The sequence below is a fragment of the Mercurialis annua genome, linkage group LG4, assembly GCF_937616625.2.
Source record: "Mercurialis annua linkage group LG4, ddMerAnnu1.2, whole genome shotgun sequence".
Taxonomy (NCBI): domain Eukaryota; kingdom Viridiplantae; phylum Streptophyta; class Magnoliopsida; order Malpighiales; family Euphorbiaceae; genus Mercurialis; species Mercurialis annua.
The window spans coordinates 34109243-34126250 of NC_065573.1; the positions used below are offsets into that span (position 1 = coordinate 34109243).

At 31.0% G+C, this 17008-nt stretch overlaps 1 protein-coding gene across 1 annotated transcript; it reads right to left on the reverse strand.

Annotated features, from left to right (window-relative positions):
- Positions 1 to 3019: 3019 nt before the first annotated feature.
- Positions 3020 to 8030, reverse strand: LOC126676389 (protein LONGIFOLIA 1-like). The gene is made up of 5 exons (XM_050370579.2): positions 7281 to 8030; positions 6534 to 6580; positions 4453 to 6441; positions 4222 to 4369; positions 3020 to 3954 (listed from the first exon to the last, which is right to left on the reverse strand). The coding sequence occupies exons 1-5, from the start codon at positions 7435 to 7437 to the stop codon at positions 3161 to 3163; spliced, it is 3135 nt and encodes a 1044-aa protein (XP_050226536.1). The 5' UTR covers positions 7438 to 8030; the 3' UTR covers positions 3020 to 3160.
- Positions 8031 to 17008: the final 8978 nt, after the last annotated feature.

Sequence of the window (17008 nt, forward strand, 5' to 3'; positions counted from 1 at the left end):
CGTTTTGCTCATTTATAATGAACTAATACATGGTTATTATTGCCATTTTCTCTAGTTCTGAACTTCTTTCAACATCATGAAGGCTAACATGCATTAAGGAAGCTGAATCTAAATCATATTATTATGGCATCTGAATTAGGAAAATTATTATTGCAGAGCTAGGTAATTTGATACACATTAAATGACTGTCATGGGATGGTTTTAAGCATATAACGTGAATATCATCTGAAATTTTTATTAGTTGTTATTTTAGTGCAATTTTACTTTAGGTGGCTATGTTGAATAGTTTAACCATTGGCTTCTTGGACTGTGCAAGCACTTGGTTACCAACTTGAAAAATGCAAATCTTATTAGATTTTTCTTAATTTCCTTATTGCTATTATGCTAAGTAAACATGTGTTATTAATTTTGCATTAAGACGTGTCTAGTTTTTTATCAATTAACTTTTTTTGTCAAATCGGAAACCAATGATAGCGATCATTGACTTTACATCTACTTTCTGCATTTGAAAGGGATTTTCTGTCTATGCTCCAGTCTAGAAGAAAATAAGTAAAGTTTTCAGTTTTCATTATATGAAATTTTAAGATCAGGAAGTTTTATTTTCTTAAGAACTATTAGAAATCGCTGTACCAGGACTGCTATTTTTTGACATTATTATATTGAAGGTAAAATAAGCTAAGTTCAGAATTTGTGTTCAACAATTCCAATATGAGGGTGTGCATGTGTTATCTTATTTGGGAATAAGCGCATACATGGGGATTTTACATTCTTAGTACAATGTTAATTTACCATGTCTTCCAGAATTATCCCTGTTACATATATCCCTTGTATCTTTCTTAAATTTTTGCTGAGGTTTTGCGCCTCTTCAAAGGGCGGTTTTGCTGATACTGTAAAACTGGGTACTGCTATAATGTAAGCTCAAAGTGGTCATTTGGGCCGGGAATAAGAGTAACAGGTTTGGTTGGTAAAAGGTATGGAGCATTGCAGTGCATACAGGCCACAATTTGTATGTAAAAAAATCATAAACTGTCACATCTGTTGTTTTTGTGGTCTCATTTTCATCTGTTCATTAAAAAACTAAATTTCAATTTTTCTGTTGTTACATTATATGTTTCTCAACATATTTGGGATTTGATGGTTAAGTTAGCTGACACTTATTCTTAGGATGATCAGAAGATCTTTCAACTGGTTCATAACTTTGATTCTTTGGTCCATTAAGAGTTATTTATCATCAGGACCTAAAATTGGTTTGGATTCTCTACAATATAATTTTTTGTGCTTGATATGGCAGTTATAGTTAATTATGGTGACATGCAAAATGGGTCGGTGAAAAGGCTGGATTTAATGCTGAACATTTTAGTAATTAACCCATGTATTAATTGCTCAAACGACTTGTGGGTGTGGTTTCTATTTTCATTGCTCAGCCATTTTTATTATTCGAATGAAGTTCTATTGTTTTGAAAATTGATTTGCCGTAATAAATATTGAGAAATAGTTATGGATTTACTCGAAGGGTATCACATCAGAAGGAAGGAAGATTATTGAAATCGCTTTAGTTGCTATACTTATATCTTGTTTAAACGGAAAATATTTACAGAATTTTTTGGACTGGTGTGTATTCATGCATGTTATGGTGTTTGTAAAGTTGAGATGTTATCTAATGGAAATGGAAGGCTTCATGGAGTTTGCTTATTTGTCAGTTTAGTCTACTACGTTTTCTTTTTAAGATGATTCCTTACCATCCTTCTGTATTTGCAGTCCTTTTACATATCTATATGAATATGCCTGTAATATCCTCCAGTTTAAGAAAATTTCTTTCGGTGTTTCCTTCTAATTAGGAAAGCCTTCATTAATTGCATGTATAATTTGATTAATGGATCTGAATCTGGAAGTTTCACTGCATAGTTTGGAAGCTTAATTTAATTATCAAATTTGTGAACAGAACCATCTAACTAGCTGTGACAGGGAACATTTCTAGGAAAGTTTCTTTTTTGACATCTGATTTATTGATTAGCATTTAGCAAGATGCCATGTGAATTGATGATGAATTTTTGTGAGTTTGAGCCTTTTATGTTCTGTATTCTGTATCTGTTATTGTACCTTTCACATCTATTTATAAATTTTTGCTCCAATTTTCACATAACTACCCATCTTTACTTTAAATTTTGCTTCCTAAGAATATTTTTGATCCCAAATATAACGTTGTAAGATAACTACCCTGAAGAATGGGCGTGCCCCTTCTTGTATACCAGAAGTGAAGAAGACTCCACAAGGGCATATCTGTACTATAACATTATGAGCTTGTCAGCATTTATGTTCCTCGGAATAGTATGTTCAGAAATATTTGCCTTTTGATTCTAATTTGTGTTTAAGATATAACTATTGTTAAATCCCCACCCAACAGCTTGAGCTTGAGCTTTTGGGTGAATTGGTTATTTGACATTGTATCAGAGTCTCTATGACCGAAAGGTCTAGAGTTCGATCCTTGGCAGCTCACGTTTGGTTAATTAATAGAAAATAATTTTGCTGGTTCGTTCACGCTTCAAGTCTAGTGAGCATGAAGCGTGCGGGGGTGTGCTAAGATATAACTATTGTTAAAGCCTCACCCTGGTTATTTGACAATTTGAATCATGCAAATGTAGTGTACTGGTGCAATGTTTCTGGCTGTTAGATACGTACTTTTAGGATGTGGTTGCACTGATGTTACAAGCAGCTTTGGGTACAGACTTTCACTGCTCGAAGCAAATGGGTGTGCTGTGATCAAGTGTCGTAAAAAAAAAGGTTCAGCTGGTTCAATCCATCCTGTATTGGCTGGGGAGAGGAATGTTCCATTTCATTTAACAAAAATATTGATAAATCATGATGTGTGTTCCAAAATGACTATTAGGTGAGCAGTTCCATGAGCTTGGTTGAACTGGCTGTAAGCAGCATCAAAGGAGGTAAGAATGCTAGATATATATTGGCTGTATTATTGTTTATTTATTTATTTGTTTTTGTCTAAGTATCAATAAGATATAAATGCTAGAGCTAATTGTTACTTGATAGATTATTTTGTTTCTATTCATAAATAAATGAAGGCTGGAACAATCCCCTCGATGGGTTCGGGGTGGGGGAGCCTGAACTGTTGTGTGCTTCTGGCGAAACAGTTCTATTAAAAGTACTACTTGAGATACAGTTGCCTGCCATGCCCAGCAGATCGCATTGGCAGACCAAGTGCTTCACCTGTAACAGTCTCGCTTATTAAGTCTTTGAATATCAAGCGCTCAATGTCCAGAACTATTCCTGGAATTTCGCTACTACAGGCTGTCCAATTCTTTGACTGATGCATCAAATCTGCCCGTAAGACGCCTATCAGACTATCTTCTTCATCATCTAAGCTACAGTTAGCAGCATTACCTTGCAATCTGTCTACTTCTGAGCACATTTCTTCCCTTAGAAGCTGTTCTCCTGGTCTTATATCTGCCAATTTGCTTGGTGGAAGTCCATGGTTGAAAGAACTTTCCTGGAGTATCTTGTGGATTAGAATTTCGTTCACAACATCAAACAGAAGTTTCCTATGGAGTTTGCTTTGAAATTTCGACTTTGAGATCTTTGTTCGACTGTCTTTGTCATTTGAAATCATAGTGCTTGCCCTGGCTTTTTCTAGAGATAGGAATATAGCATGGTCGATTGGGTAGCCTGTTTGATGGAGGTGATTGGTTGCAAAGGCAGATTCAAAATCCTTCAGTAAATCTGATGCTGATAGGATTTCCGAAATGTATTGATGGTCAGGATTTGTGCTATAGTAGAAATTTGTGATTTCAGGTGTCTCATGAGCAGATAACTTTTGTGTGATCTTCTGAATTAATAGGTTGATGCTCTCCACTTTTTTATGACTAATTGCCGAGTTGAGACTGGACTCTGTGCTGCAGGATGAGTGATTTTCATCCACTTGATTCCACTCGTCCTCATCATCTGTACCAAGAAAATTCTGTGAGAATTGATATTGATGGATTTTCATTATAGTATTACTGTAACATCTTACCCTCTTTCAACCTGCTATTATATTTCTAGTATTTATGGAAATGATCTGTGTTTTGTTCTTAACTTCTAATTTATACTGTCAGTGTATAAACTTTATCTGTGTCAATCACCAGTATGTTTTTTAATGTAATGTGGTAAGAGTAATCCAAAATAATAATCAGGTTAGACCAACTATTAGAGAGAAAATGGAATATTCACCTTTGAAGGGGATTGATCTCTTCTTGATAGGAGATGGTAATTCATCACTGTAGAATGCTGCATCAAGAACAGAAACAGGACTTGGTTGTTCTGAGGCTAACACTGGTTCTGCCACTGGTCTGTCTTTCATGGGTCCTGCTACTGGTTTCTGAATGAGAGAATGAACATGTTAAACATGTTAAGTAGATTGTATAAGTGAACGAACAGGTGAAAGAGAGGAAGAAAACATACTTTTGGTTTCTGGTGAGTGAGCTTATAAGATCTATCAAGGCTTGAGACTTCTTCATCAGCCTGTGAGGCTAAGCTCATATGACTCTCGGATTGCAGTGATAAGCCATCCCCATGGTGGCTCAAATCTCTCACATCACTGCTAACATCACTCAATTCATCATCACTTGGCTGCAAGTTGGAAACTCTTGATCTGGGATTTCTGCGAGAAGAACCTGATTCTGTCTGTTGTCTACTTGCGTGCCTCATGTTCCTGATTGAATCTGATGATGGACTTTTCGGACGAGTTTGTTTCTCCATCCCAAACTTTTTCGGTGGGTGTGTTTGGTTCAAGGTTCCTGAGCTCCTCGCTAATTTGGTACTTTCTCTAGTAGACTGTGTCTCCTTCAAAGAGTGTGGCAGTCTTGCAAATTTTGCAGCAGATTTTTTATCCATCAGAGAAGAGGATAGACTGGATTTTTCTCTATAAGCATTAGATCTAGGAGTTAGATCTTGTGCAGTTTGTTTGCCGCTTGATTCTTTTCCACCATCTGAGAAGTCGGCAGTCTGAAGCCTCTGCGGAACAAAAAAACTCTCAGTTGGGTTTACCAAGGAAGCAGAATTGCGGGTATTCTGCATGAGTTTTGCTGGTTTCATAATTACAATGGGCGATTTGAAATTGTTTGGCGAACTGCTACCCCTGGTGATGGTGGAGATTGGGCTCTCATTCTGTATGTTACACAGGTTTGATGACTTTGAGTTGTTTTGAAGGCTGCTGCTACTGTTGGTTTGAGTTTCTGATTTTGGAGTTTCGGTATTGGTCTTTAATATATCTTTAGTCTTCTGCATTGCTTCAAGTATTTGTTTAAGAGCTCTGAGATCCTTTCCAGACTGTTTGAACTCGAGTTGTGCCAATCTTTTCTCTATTTCGCCATAAACAGTGAGAGGGGTGTCTGGTACTTTTGGTTGAGCTACCCGATTCTTCAAAGCTGGTGTATGATTACTTCTGTTTCCATCCGGTTGCTTCCATGGTGCTGGTTCTAGTGGAAACCTTGAATTTGGACTAGGCTTCTTGATTGAATCAGCATTTCTTGTCCGGGGTGAGACTGGTTCCTTATGAAGATTTCTTGGAGATCCAGGAACTCGACTCTGCTTGTTATCCTCAGTGGTTTTTGGCGATCCCAGGAAGCGATGGCTTTCAACACTAGAGTGTGCTGTGATATGTCTTGTCTGATTTTCGTTGGCTGACATGGAATCTGGAAGGGCTTCTAATCCCATCAATTTGGCTACAACATTTGACAATTTTGTACGGCTTTCAGGTTCTTCTTGTTGATTTGAGAAAGTATCCGAGTTCCTATCCCTTCTTTCCAAATTTCCTAAAAGATAATTTGATTTCATTTCAGTAGTGGAGCCCTTTATTGATCCTGCTCTGCTGTCCAGTGATAATCTTGGGAGCTCCTTCAGCTTTATGGTGGTTTTGGAAGTATTTCGCGACTCCCTTCCGTCACAAGAGACCCGCCGGGCATCTTTTAGTGCAGAAGGCAAAGAAGCTCGCCTCTCTTCATTGGATTTCCGAGGAACTTCTTGAAGCTTATGAAGAACTTGAAATGATTCTCTCAGATTTGGAATTTTGGGATTGGGTGATTTTGGGTTCTGCATGGGTCTGGGGGAATCAAAGTATTTCAAGGTGTGGCCTCCTGAATCTCCTTTGGTTACCGTTTTAACCAATAAGCCACGGGCTTCTCTGTATATCGAATCTTTGACTACATCTCTAAGATCATGAGACTGCTGACTTGACCGGAAAGAAGCCTTTAGTTGGTATATGGGTGATTCTCTGTCATGGGTTTCAATGGCAGTAGTTTGGTTAAAAGAACATGGTTCTAGCTGGGATGCTCTATTATTGCATTCGAACGATGATAGACTAGAGGAACAAGAGGAAGATGAAAACGATGTTCTCGATGATTCAGTGGAGATTCTTTGTTTCTCTTTAATGGCCTTCTTCTGGTCCTTTTCCTGCAATTGTAAGTCAAAAGTTTTCTTTAACCACTTTTCATTCTTTATTAAATATGTCTCTACTTAAGAACTGATCAAGATTGATTACTTACTGTTGTTTTCTGTGATGAACTTTTGGTTTGGTTGTTGCCATTCTCACCTGGAGAAAGCTAAATGTTAGTCCTTAGGTATAACTTGTAACTTGTAAGAAACTTGGAACATACATGATAGACATAGAGAGAGCAAGTTGGAAAACTAGATAATGCAAAAACTTGACTTAATTTAAGTATCAATTTGCTCCTTGAACTTGCATGAATGGACAATTAACACCATAACTAATTTTTCATATCCGTTAGTCCCTTGAACTTCAATCTTTACCAGTTAGACCGAATTTATTAATTCTTAAAACAACTGTTAGAGGCTAAATGACCAGAAGTTTGGATTAATTGATCAAAATTTGGACTAATTAGTAAAAATTAACAAGTTCAGGGAATTAAGTAACAAAAAAAACCAGTTTGGTGTTAAATGCTCATCGTGTACAAGTTCGGGGGTCAAATTGATTTTAAAGTCCCAAAAACTTTAATAACTGTAAGGCTGTTTGATTAAAGTGATATATAGTTTTGTCTATGCAACTAACTACATTTGGAAAATGTACTGAAATGTAATAAAAGTCTATAGTTAGAAACTATAAGCATTGAAAAACATTAACCTTCTAAATTATGATAACCTTACCAATGTACTATGTAAATGCTGGAAAGTTAACTACAAAGTATCAACTGTTCATTTATTTACATACCTTTCTTATAGCCACATTATTTAAGTATATGAAAGTGATTGCATTAAACATAAAAAAAAAGTACCTGATGGCTGCTTCTTGTGGTTACTTCCGGTGATTTGCCTACGGCTACCGAGGAAATGACCGCGTTCAAAGAGTTGAAAAATTCCATTCATACATCCAATCTGCTTCTGCAGATCTGGGTTTTCATCGGATAATGTATGGATGAATTTTGCAGACATCTTTGCGTCTCTTGATATAAAACCAAAAGCAAAAGACAATCCTTTCTAAGAACACTTATTTAGCATATAATTCTCTATGCCTTTTTAGTTGCCTTTGAACATTTTACTACCTTCGAATATCTCTAACATAGTCACCCGTTTGCCGGATTTTGTTTGCATTGATTACTCACTGGATATGTAGTTATTCTAAAAGGTGTTTCTGGTTTGAAGGAATCTTGGAGAAGCAGAATGCAGAAGGGCTTATTTAAAGATGAAAAGATAGAAACAAAGAACAAATTATTATTATTATTATTTTTACAAATGTAGAATAAGATATTGATTTTCTTGGGTTTCACAGAATGAGAACAAACCAAAAATGTTGTGCCAGAAAATGAAAAGATAGGGAATAAACAGGCAAGAGTTTCAGTTGGCACTATATTATTAATATTTTGCAAGGATGAAAATGCTGCAAATGCAGAGGAAGGATAGTTGTGCAGACCCAAGAAGAGATGTTTTTAAGTTATCTTAGAGAACAAAACAATGCTTTGTCTTTTGGCCCTCTCTAGGAAATTTAAAGTGCAGCAGCTATCCCAGGACTGGAAGGATATATATGGTGGTATATTTTTAGTATTATATATATATATATCCAAAAGCCTAGCTATAGGTGAAAAAACTGTATTGGATAATTATTAAAAAGAGAGCGTATAGTCTAAATAATTATAATTATTAGATATGAGAGTTTGGGGTTCTATTTCTCATTTTATTTTATTGCTGTATATAGGTAAGAGGGATGTGAGATGTGTGGGTCAAATCTGGTGTGTGATGAGAGAGAAACAAGATAAATAATTGAGTAAACTTCATGCCTGCTACATGAATGAGCTTATAATTCTGTAGAAAATACTTATTACGAATCTATTTACCGCAACGGGTGGAATTAACGACGGAAAAATATAGGCAGACTTTGTCAACCACGTCATATGTGGACAAATTTGTTAACAAAGTTAATGTAAACTGTTAATGATGATTTGTTAATATTACATATGAATAAGTAATTACTAGGAAAAGAGGAGGTAATAATGAAAAAGTGAGAGAGAAAGAAATGTGTTATAGTATAGTGAATGAGTGGGTGAGATGTGGAATGGTGATTTTCTTGTAAATTTCATGTGGGCAATAATGGTGAGGAGGTGGGTCTGTGGAGGTTTGATTGCAAGAGCATGTGGAGTTTGTCAGTAAATGTATAACAAAGTGGATTTATGTTCTGTAAAGCCTCCATTTCTTCTATTTCCCTCTTTTTTCCTTCTCTGCCTTTGACCTCACTTATTATGCAAATTAAGAATACTCCAGGAAGATTAATTATTGGTTGTCACATCTAGTTTTCTTTTGTATTTGTTTTGGGGTAATGGGTATTAATTAGTGCTAACTCTTTGTTTAATTAATGTCTGATTACCATCCAACAAAGAAACTCTGATGCTTTCTTGATTGTTACTAATTTTTTGGCCTAATGGACCACAAAATTCTAACATTTTCGACCTTATGTAATTCTAATTAAAGTTTAAAACTTTGCAACTTTAGTTGAATTCCAAATGTTTGCGAAGATTTTAGCCAATTCGGTCAAATCAGACTAAAAAATGCAAAAAACAGAGCTTTGGTTAAAATTACAAAAGGTTTTAATAGCCGTACATAGATTATTTCTACATTGGTATGATTCTTTGACATTATGGAGGTCATGTGGGATTGAGCAGAGTCTATTAAATTGATTGGAGAGAATTAAATAAAATCGCAACAAAAGTTTGAAATTTGGCTAAAATTGCAAAGTTTTAATCTTCGATTAGAATTATAAAAAGTCAAAAAAAGTCTGAATTTTCTGATCTGTTAGGTCTAATTTTTTTTATTACAATTGAGAAGGTAAAGGTTTAAATTTAAGACTGCTGGAATATATCATCCTTGCAACTCTATAAACAAAAGCGAAATACTGAAACGCGGAACTCGACAAGTTTGTGTGCTATACGAATGCAAGAATTATGAATTTTTCTATCTTAGATTATCAATCTAACAACTTTTTTTTCTCCATAGGTTCATCACTTATATGTGAAGTTTAGCATCTTCCTAGCTTAGATGTCTCTTATTTCAACTTTTAAACGAGCAAATGAGCTTGAAATTTGGCAACATGTACGTTTATAGACACCTTTAATTGTAAGACAAGTTAGGTGACCAAGAAGGCTCTGTCTTTACCATTTCTAGGGCAAATGTGATTAAACAGTTAACTAGAATTTTAGACGGTAACGGTAAGATTGCTCCTTTTTGACAGAAAGATAACGGATTCAGTTATGCAAGGTAAAAAAAACTAAATTGGAAAATGTTAGTTTTATTTATGGAAATTTACAACCTTTTATTTTACTTTTAGTACATCTCAAATTTATTGATAATACAAAGTATACTTTGGCTATATCTGCCTTAAATTTGTAGATATAATAGAGCAGAAAATGTGGTCCTTGATATATTGGTCACTAGATTTTAGTACAAGTCACAAGTAGTACTTGTAGCAAGTGTTTTCGGATGATTAAGTACAATTAGTGTGATGAAATAGTAATATAGGACTTTGTTTTTGTTACTTTAATAGTTACCTAAGACTTGTATAGTACTTGGACATGTTATTTAGAACAAATATGATCATTAATTATTGACCTATTCATTTTAATTGGCCAAAAACATCTATTATGAACTAAAATTTGAATTCGAAATTTTATAATGGCAAGAAAAATTGGAAGAGAATTAAATTTCAATCTAGCATTTTTACTTCAAGTAAATAAACAATAATTATTGTATAATTTAAATACATTAAATAATTATTTTCATAATTGAAGTAAGCACATTCTCTGATTAGATCACATAACATCATTAGTTAACATGTTCTATGCTGCATGCACCGTTAATTGTTTAGATTATTATTTATGAATCCATTATTCTTTAAGTACTTTTGTTTTGATTTTATATTAAACAGTACTGTGGCACTTGATTAATTTTCTGATGATTACGTCTCTTAAGCCAGAGGTAGCATGTTTTGTTGTTTTTATTCTGAATTCTATGGTATAATTAAGTCCCATCAAATGTATAACATTATTGAATGGGATTTGCAATTTATTTTGAAAAAATGATTTAGATGAAACATTCACATGTTTATATTTCTTTTCTTTGATTTGGAAAATACATGTTTAAAAATGATTTATGTATTATTGCTATATTTTTTTATTTTTAAAAAAATGAAATTTTGTAAACGGAAGATATTTTATCGTCATAAAATTATTATTCAAATAAATTATAATTGTGAATTGAAGTTTAGGCGCCGAAATGGAAGAACAAAGAAGTTTAACTGCAAAAAGATTCAGTTAATTAATTGAAATTTACTCATCAACATAACTGCTATCTATTTTACTATTCTAAAAATAAAATGAAAAGATGGTGTGGTTTTAATAATTTCACTAGCACATTTTTATTATATGTTTATAGTTTCACTTTAAATGTGTTTGATCGTTGATGTAAATATATCTCAAAAGTCTATAAAATCTTAGTTAAAAATTCATAGAATTTACATTTTTTGTTTTTCTGGATACATTTGTAATTCTGTTTTATTTGAACTTTTATGAAATTAGTTATATTTGGTTCAACTTCCATCAAAATTAAGAATTTTTTAAATTAATGTGAGAAGTTGTTTGATAAAGATGTATATTTAATACTACAAAAAAATATAAATATGATACATTCAATAATTTTTCTCATTTAATAAGATATTGAGTTAACTCGCAATTCCAATAAATATATAATATTTAATTTAAAATGGATTATATACTTATGTTTTAGAATATCGGATGTAATAATTTATTTATACATAAAATTTACTTAAAAATAAATAAATGTTAAAATGGAATTGAACAAAATTCTATGTAGCTGTTCTTTAGATAGAGTTAAGAAAACAGAACAATGGGGAGCTGTTCTATATAAAGAGTTTCTGAACAATATAAAATATATATTAATTTTATGTGTAGCACTTAACTTACATTATATAATTATTTGAATAAACTATCTGATAAACAAAGCTAAGGAAGCATGTCACGTGCTTTGCTGATTAATTCCTTGTCACAGACAGGCTGCATTTTGTTTTTATTTTAATTAGTGGTCTTCAATAGGTATTTATAAAATAATTAGTATATAATATCTTTTTATTTCAAGTGGGAAAATAAATAACTTTTCAAAAAAATTCTAGCAGAAAAAAGTCAACAATGGGATCTAATATTACAGGAAAGAATTTCAGAATTTAAGTTTTAATAGAACTTTAGGAGGGGATGAATTGAAGAAAAATATGTCTTAGTATAAATAAAAGCTGGCTGATTTGATTAATTAAATTATTTAGTTTAGAATTACTTTTGATAACAAAACTAATTGAACAATATGTATATGTATAATAAAAAGGAAATAATGTTACCAACTTGGCCCCTATTATTAGTTGGCTATGTGGAAATGCACATGCAAAAATTGGGTGGTATAGACTTATATGCTAATAAAACTGGGTAGATATATCTAAGAAAGAGCATAAAATTAAGATTATTAATTTATTGAGATCCTTCGTTTTCATTTATATGTAATTGAATATGGTATTTGAGTACGAGAATTTGGAGTCATTGACAAACTTGCTTTAGAGAAATGCATTCTAGACCTATATTAAAAAAAAGGCTTAATTCCTTTAAAAAATTCCAGCTTGTATTTTTTTTCCGTTTATACCTTGACCTTATAAAAACACCATTTGTACCCAATTTTAAGTTTTTATATTTCATCTATACCCAAAAATATTTTTTTTGTACTCTTTTCATTTGAAAAAGAATTTAAAACAATCTTTTATTTTTAACTTATACACTAATTAGATATTAATGTTATTAATAGTACAAAAATACCATCTTTTTCAAAAAAAATAGAAATAATAATAATTTTTTTAAAATTTTTAAAAAATATTTCCGATTTTGTTTAAATTTTTTTAAGAAATATTTCAGACAAAAAATTAAAAATAATAATAATTTTTATTAATTTTTTTATTATTTTATAAAATTAAAAAAATTAATTAATTATTTGGATGTATTTGATTATTTTTTAAATTTAAGGATTTATGTAAAAATAGAAAAAAGTATGTTTTAAACTCTTTTTCAAATGAAAAGAGTTCTATTTAATATTTTTGGGTATGGATGAAACATAAAAGTCCAAAATTGGGTACAAATGGTGTTTTTATAAGGTCAGAGTATAAACGAAAAAAAAGTACAAGATGGAATTTTTTTTAAAGAAATTAAGCCTAAAAAAAAGTAGAATGATCACATGAAAAAATAAATACACTAAACACATATATTTGTGAGAAGTACGCATTTAAATTACTTTAGATTATCAATTAACCAGTTAAATTGCAAGTATTAATAAATTAATATAAAAATCAATTTGGAATTTATCATTCGAGCAAAATATTGTATATTTTAAATTAAACTAATAATAACATATAACTTTTTGACAAATAGTAGGGTAAATGGACTAAAAAATGCAAATATTTTTTAGTTTTTCTAATCCTAACCAAAGCTCTAAAACTTTATATTTTTAGCTTAATTTCAAATGTCACGTCGAATTGAAAAAATTAGCCTTGATCTATTTAATAATTTATGCTCAATTCCACATAGCATTACTGATATAGAATTCGTGTTTTCCTTTTTGATCTTTTGCAATTCAAATTAACATTTTAGTTTTTATAATTTTGGCTCAATTAGAGTGGATTGGCTAAAATCACTGTAAATATTTGAAATCAGGCAAGAATTTTAAAATTGTAAAGCTTTTTTTAGATTTATCAATAGTCAAATGCCAATATTGAATTAAAAAAATAGTGTTATTAATTTCATCTCTAATTTTAAATATTTCAACTGCAAAAATAAATAGAACAATGGGAAATAAAAATGTAAATAAAATAGTAGGGATTGGATTAGTATGAAGTTAAGAAATGGGAATGTGATTGGAGGGGTGATAGTGATAGTTAAATAGAAAAAGAGGGTGCAAAAGCACATGCATAAAGTGGAAGGCATGGCATGTTCATTGGGCAAGCACCAACTCACCCATCTCTATCATTCCCAAACTAAGTTCCAACAATACATTACTTCCATTAGCCCACATCATGTCTCCTTCTTATGCCCCAACAAATCACTAATTTTCATTTGTGGGGTTTCCTAAGTCAGCATGATAGATTGCATATTTTCTTCTATAGTTTTAATTAATTAATCATATAAATACTTGGTTACTCTAGTTTTGAATAAATCATGTATGAAAATCATCAATTTAAGTATTCATGTATTTTAGTTCTAAACACATTCTAAATACTTAGAGAGAAGTGGCATTTCGATATGAAAGTATCAGGTTCGATCTCTTTCATTTCATTCTAATAAAATTGAGTTTTGTGTATTTTGTTTTTAATATAACCAATGGATAAAAAATATCTTCACAATTCTATAAGTGTCATTATTTTTAAAATTTAATTAAAATTGTTTAGAATGATGGTCTTGAATTTGAACATTAAATATGAATAATTTTTATCAAGATATCTGACATTTTGACATTTCTTTTTTAGAATGCTTAATATAACTAGATTTTGCAAGAAAGAAACTAGCTCAAATAAATGATTTTTCAAAATTTGTCTTTAATCTTCATTATACATAAAAATGTATATTCATCTTCCAATATGTTTGATAAAGGTAATTCAACATTGTGTGACCATTAAACAAGGAATAGTTGCATGATAAGTATAGATATAAATTATAATAATTCAAAAGTAGGGCTAAGTCAAGATTCATACTTATCCATTTTCACATGAAAAGGGGATAGATATTTGGATCTTGAATATGCTATAATGGCAAGTGTTCCATCAATTTCAACATCATTCTTTTAAATTTTCCATATTCATCCTCCATAGTTACAAATTAAGCTTTTATTTTAGGTCAATCTTTTAGTAGTTTAAGGAAGAACATGGTAATTAATGAAAGCTGGCTTATTGCCCAAGAATGGCACCCAATTAATAATGTAGCAAACCTTGTGGAGAGTGGACCCCCCAGATGATGCATTTGAGTACGTAAAGCCATTAATATATTACAATTAACTAGTACTACAAAATACTTAATAAATTACTTGAAATTAGTGTCACGCGTCTATACAAGCGAATTTGTTGCTAAGGAATCCATTTGATTTTGAATCTAATTAAGCATATTTGATTACTTAATTGTTAATAATTTGATTGACAATCGAGTAATAAAACTCATAAAACAAACATGCAATCAAACTGCCAGTTCATTAGAATCGCAACGTATACATTTTGCACATGACAAAGTTGATCTTATAACAGGCTTAGCATATATGGTATATTTTAGCAATAAGATAGAAGCTTCAAATTTGCTACATCACAATAATTTTATCTTTGTTTAAATAAAACTTGGTAGCTTCTGTGATTTGGTTTCATAGAATATTAAGATGCTAAACTGCTAATCGATAACTAAGTTTGATTAATTCATTAGAGTTTGTATATGGTTGATTTTTGAATTACGTGACGGATTCAAATTAAAAACAAAGTCTTTTTAGATAATATCAAATTTATTGGTTAAATTTGGTTATTTAATTTGATTTGAATTGTACACATTTTAAAAATAAATTAAGTTTTTGGTTCAGTTTTCTAACTCGTACTTCTTGCAATTGAGCGCTTTTTTATAATAATTCGAGCAAGATTATCATATTTCTTATGTAATTAAGAGTATGCAAAATCAAATCAAAAATAATCCCAGTTGGGATTTAAATTTTAAATTTTTTGCTTTGATTTTGATAGTATTTAGTTTTGATATAAATTGAGCCATAGATTAAAACCGATCAAACTAAAAATATCAACTAGTTCAATTAGTTTGGTTTGATTTGGTTTGGGATTACATATTCCTGTAAAATCAATTTAAACTATAAAATTTGTGTTTGGTACCGTTCAGTTTGAACTTATGCATACTAATATGGGACAAAATCTGTATTGAATTGGTGGTCGCCGATTAATATTTCAACCGGACGGTCGTCTCGTTTTCTTTTATTTTAGTTTTTTATTTACATCTTTCATATTTGGTTGTTTTTTGCTATTTTTTGCTTCTTATTTTATGGTTGTTTTTATCTTTCCTTCTATGGAATTTTCGTAAAAATCTTTATATTGCCCTTTATGGGATTTGATGTTCCCTTTGTGGATCTTCTAATCCAGTGCAAATTTGAATCGTTTATGATCGAATTTTTATTTTTAGTTTTTCAATCAGATTCATTTAAATATATAATCCAGTTGAACAATTCAGGTTGAAACTACCAGAGATGCAGATTGTATTTTTGATAAAGTGCACTTTGAATTTAATGCCCAATTGACAAAATCTATATCAGTTGCTTACAGAAGACATTGTAATGCCTTATCAACAATTTGCAATTTTTGATTTCATATTGCTACCATTGGAAATTTTTATCTCATTGATTCGTATAAGAGGTTTGCAGTTTTTATTTATTTGTCTCTTAATGTACTCGCAAGAAGTTATATGATTGAATTGTAATACTTTTTTTGTTCCGCAATAAAGTCCACATTTTTTCTCAAAAAATTTGAATTGGTGGCTACGCCAAATAGCCAATTGGTCGATGGGGATTATCGAACCGATTCAATCGGTCAGTTTAATAGGTTTGTTAAACAGATATTGTTTTTAGGCCATATTATTTTTTAAATTAAATTTTTCTAATTTTTTTATTATCAATTACGATTAAACTTTTCAATTTTTACAACTATATACAATTTAAAAGATTTTTCTTTTTTGCAATCACAGCCAAAATTTTATTTTTATTTTTTTTTTAAAATCCAAACCTTTAATCTTTTATCAATTACGACTAAATTATCATAATAAATCTTTTTAAGAGTTGGTTATATTTGTAAAATTTCATCGTAATTGATAAACAAAATAAAGGCTTGGATTGGAAAAAAAATTCATATTGAACATGATGTAAAAATTAAAATATTTGGTCGTAATTGATAAAAAAAAAACGTAAAGATTTAGATATAAAATAGTTTGGCTTTATATTTATATTATGTTCATTTTTGAATTTTTTTTTTAAGTAAAAATAATTTTTATTAGTTTAGCGAGTCGTTCAAGTCAGTTGAACCGGTCAATTTAAAAAAAATGTAGCTAATGAGTTAAAATTTAAGCTAAATAAATTTTAAAATTATTTCAAGACATAAATTTTTAACATGTAAAACTTATTTAAAAAAACAATTCAAATCCAAATTAATACCATTTTACACAATCAAATAAAAAAAATTAACTTAAATCCGAACTCAAATCCTATGCATCAAAACATACATAGCATCATAGTCCCATAGCAGCCACACACGTCGTTTGGTGCGGTTGGGTACACAACTGACTTGGTGATGATGTTTTGGGAAAGTGGGGAGAAGACAGTTACATTACATGTCCTAATAAAATCATCATATGTATCTCCGAGCTGCCATACCATTTTACACTACCCTACA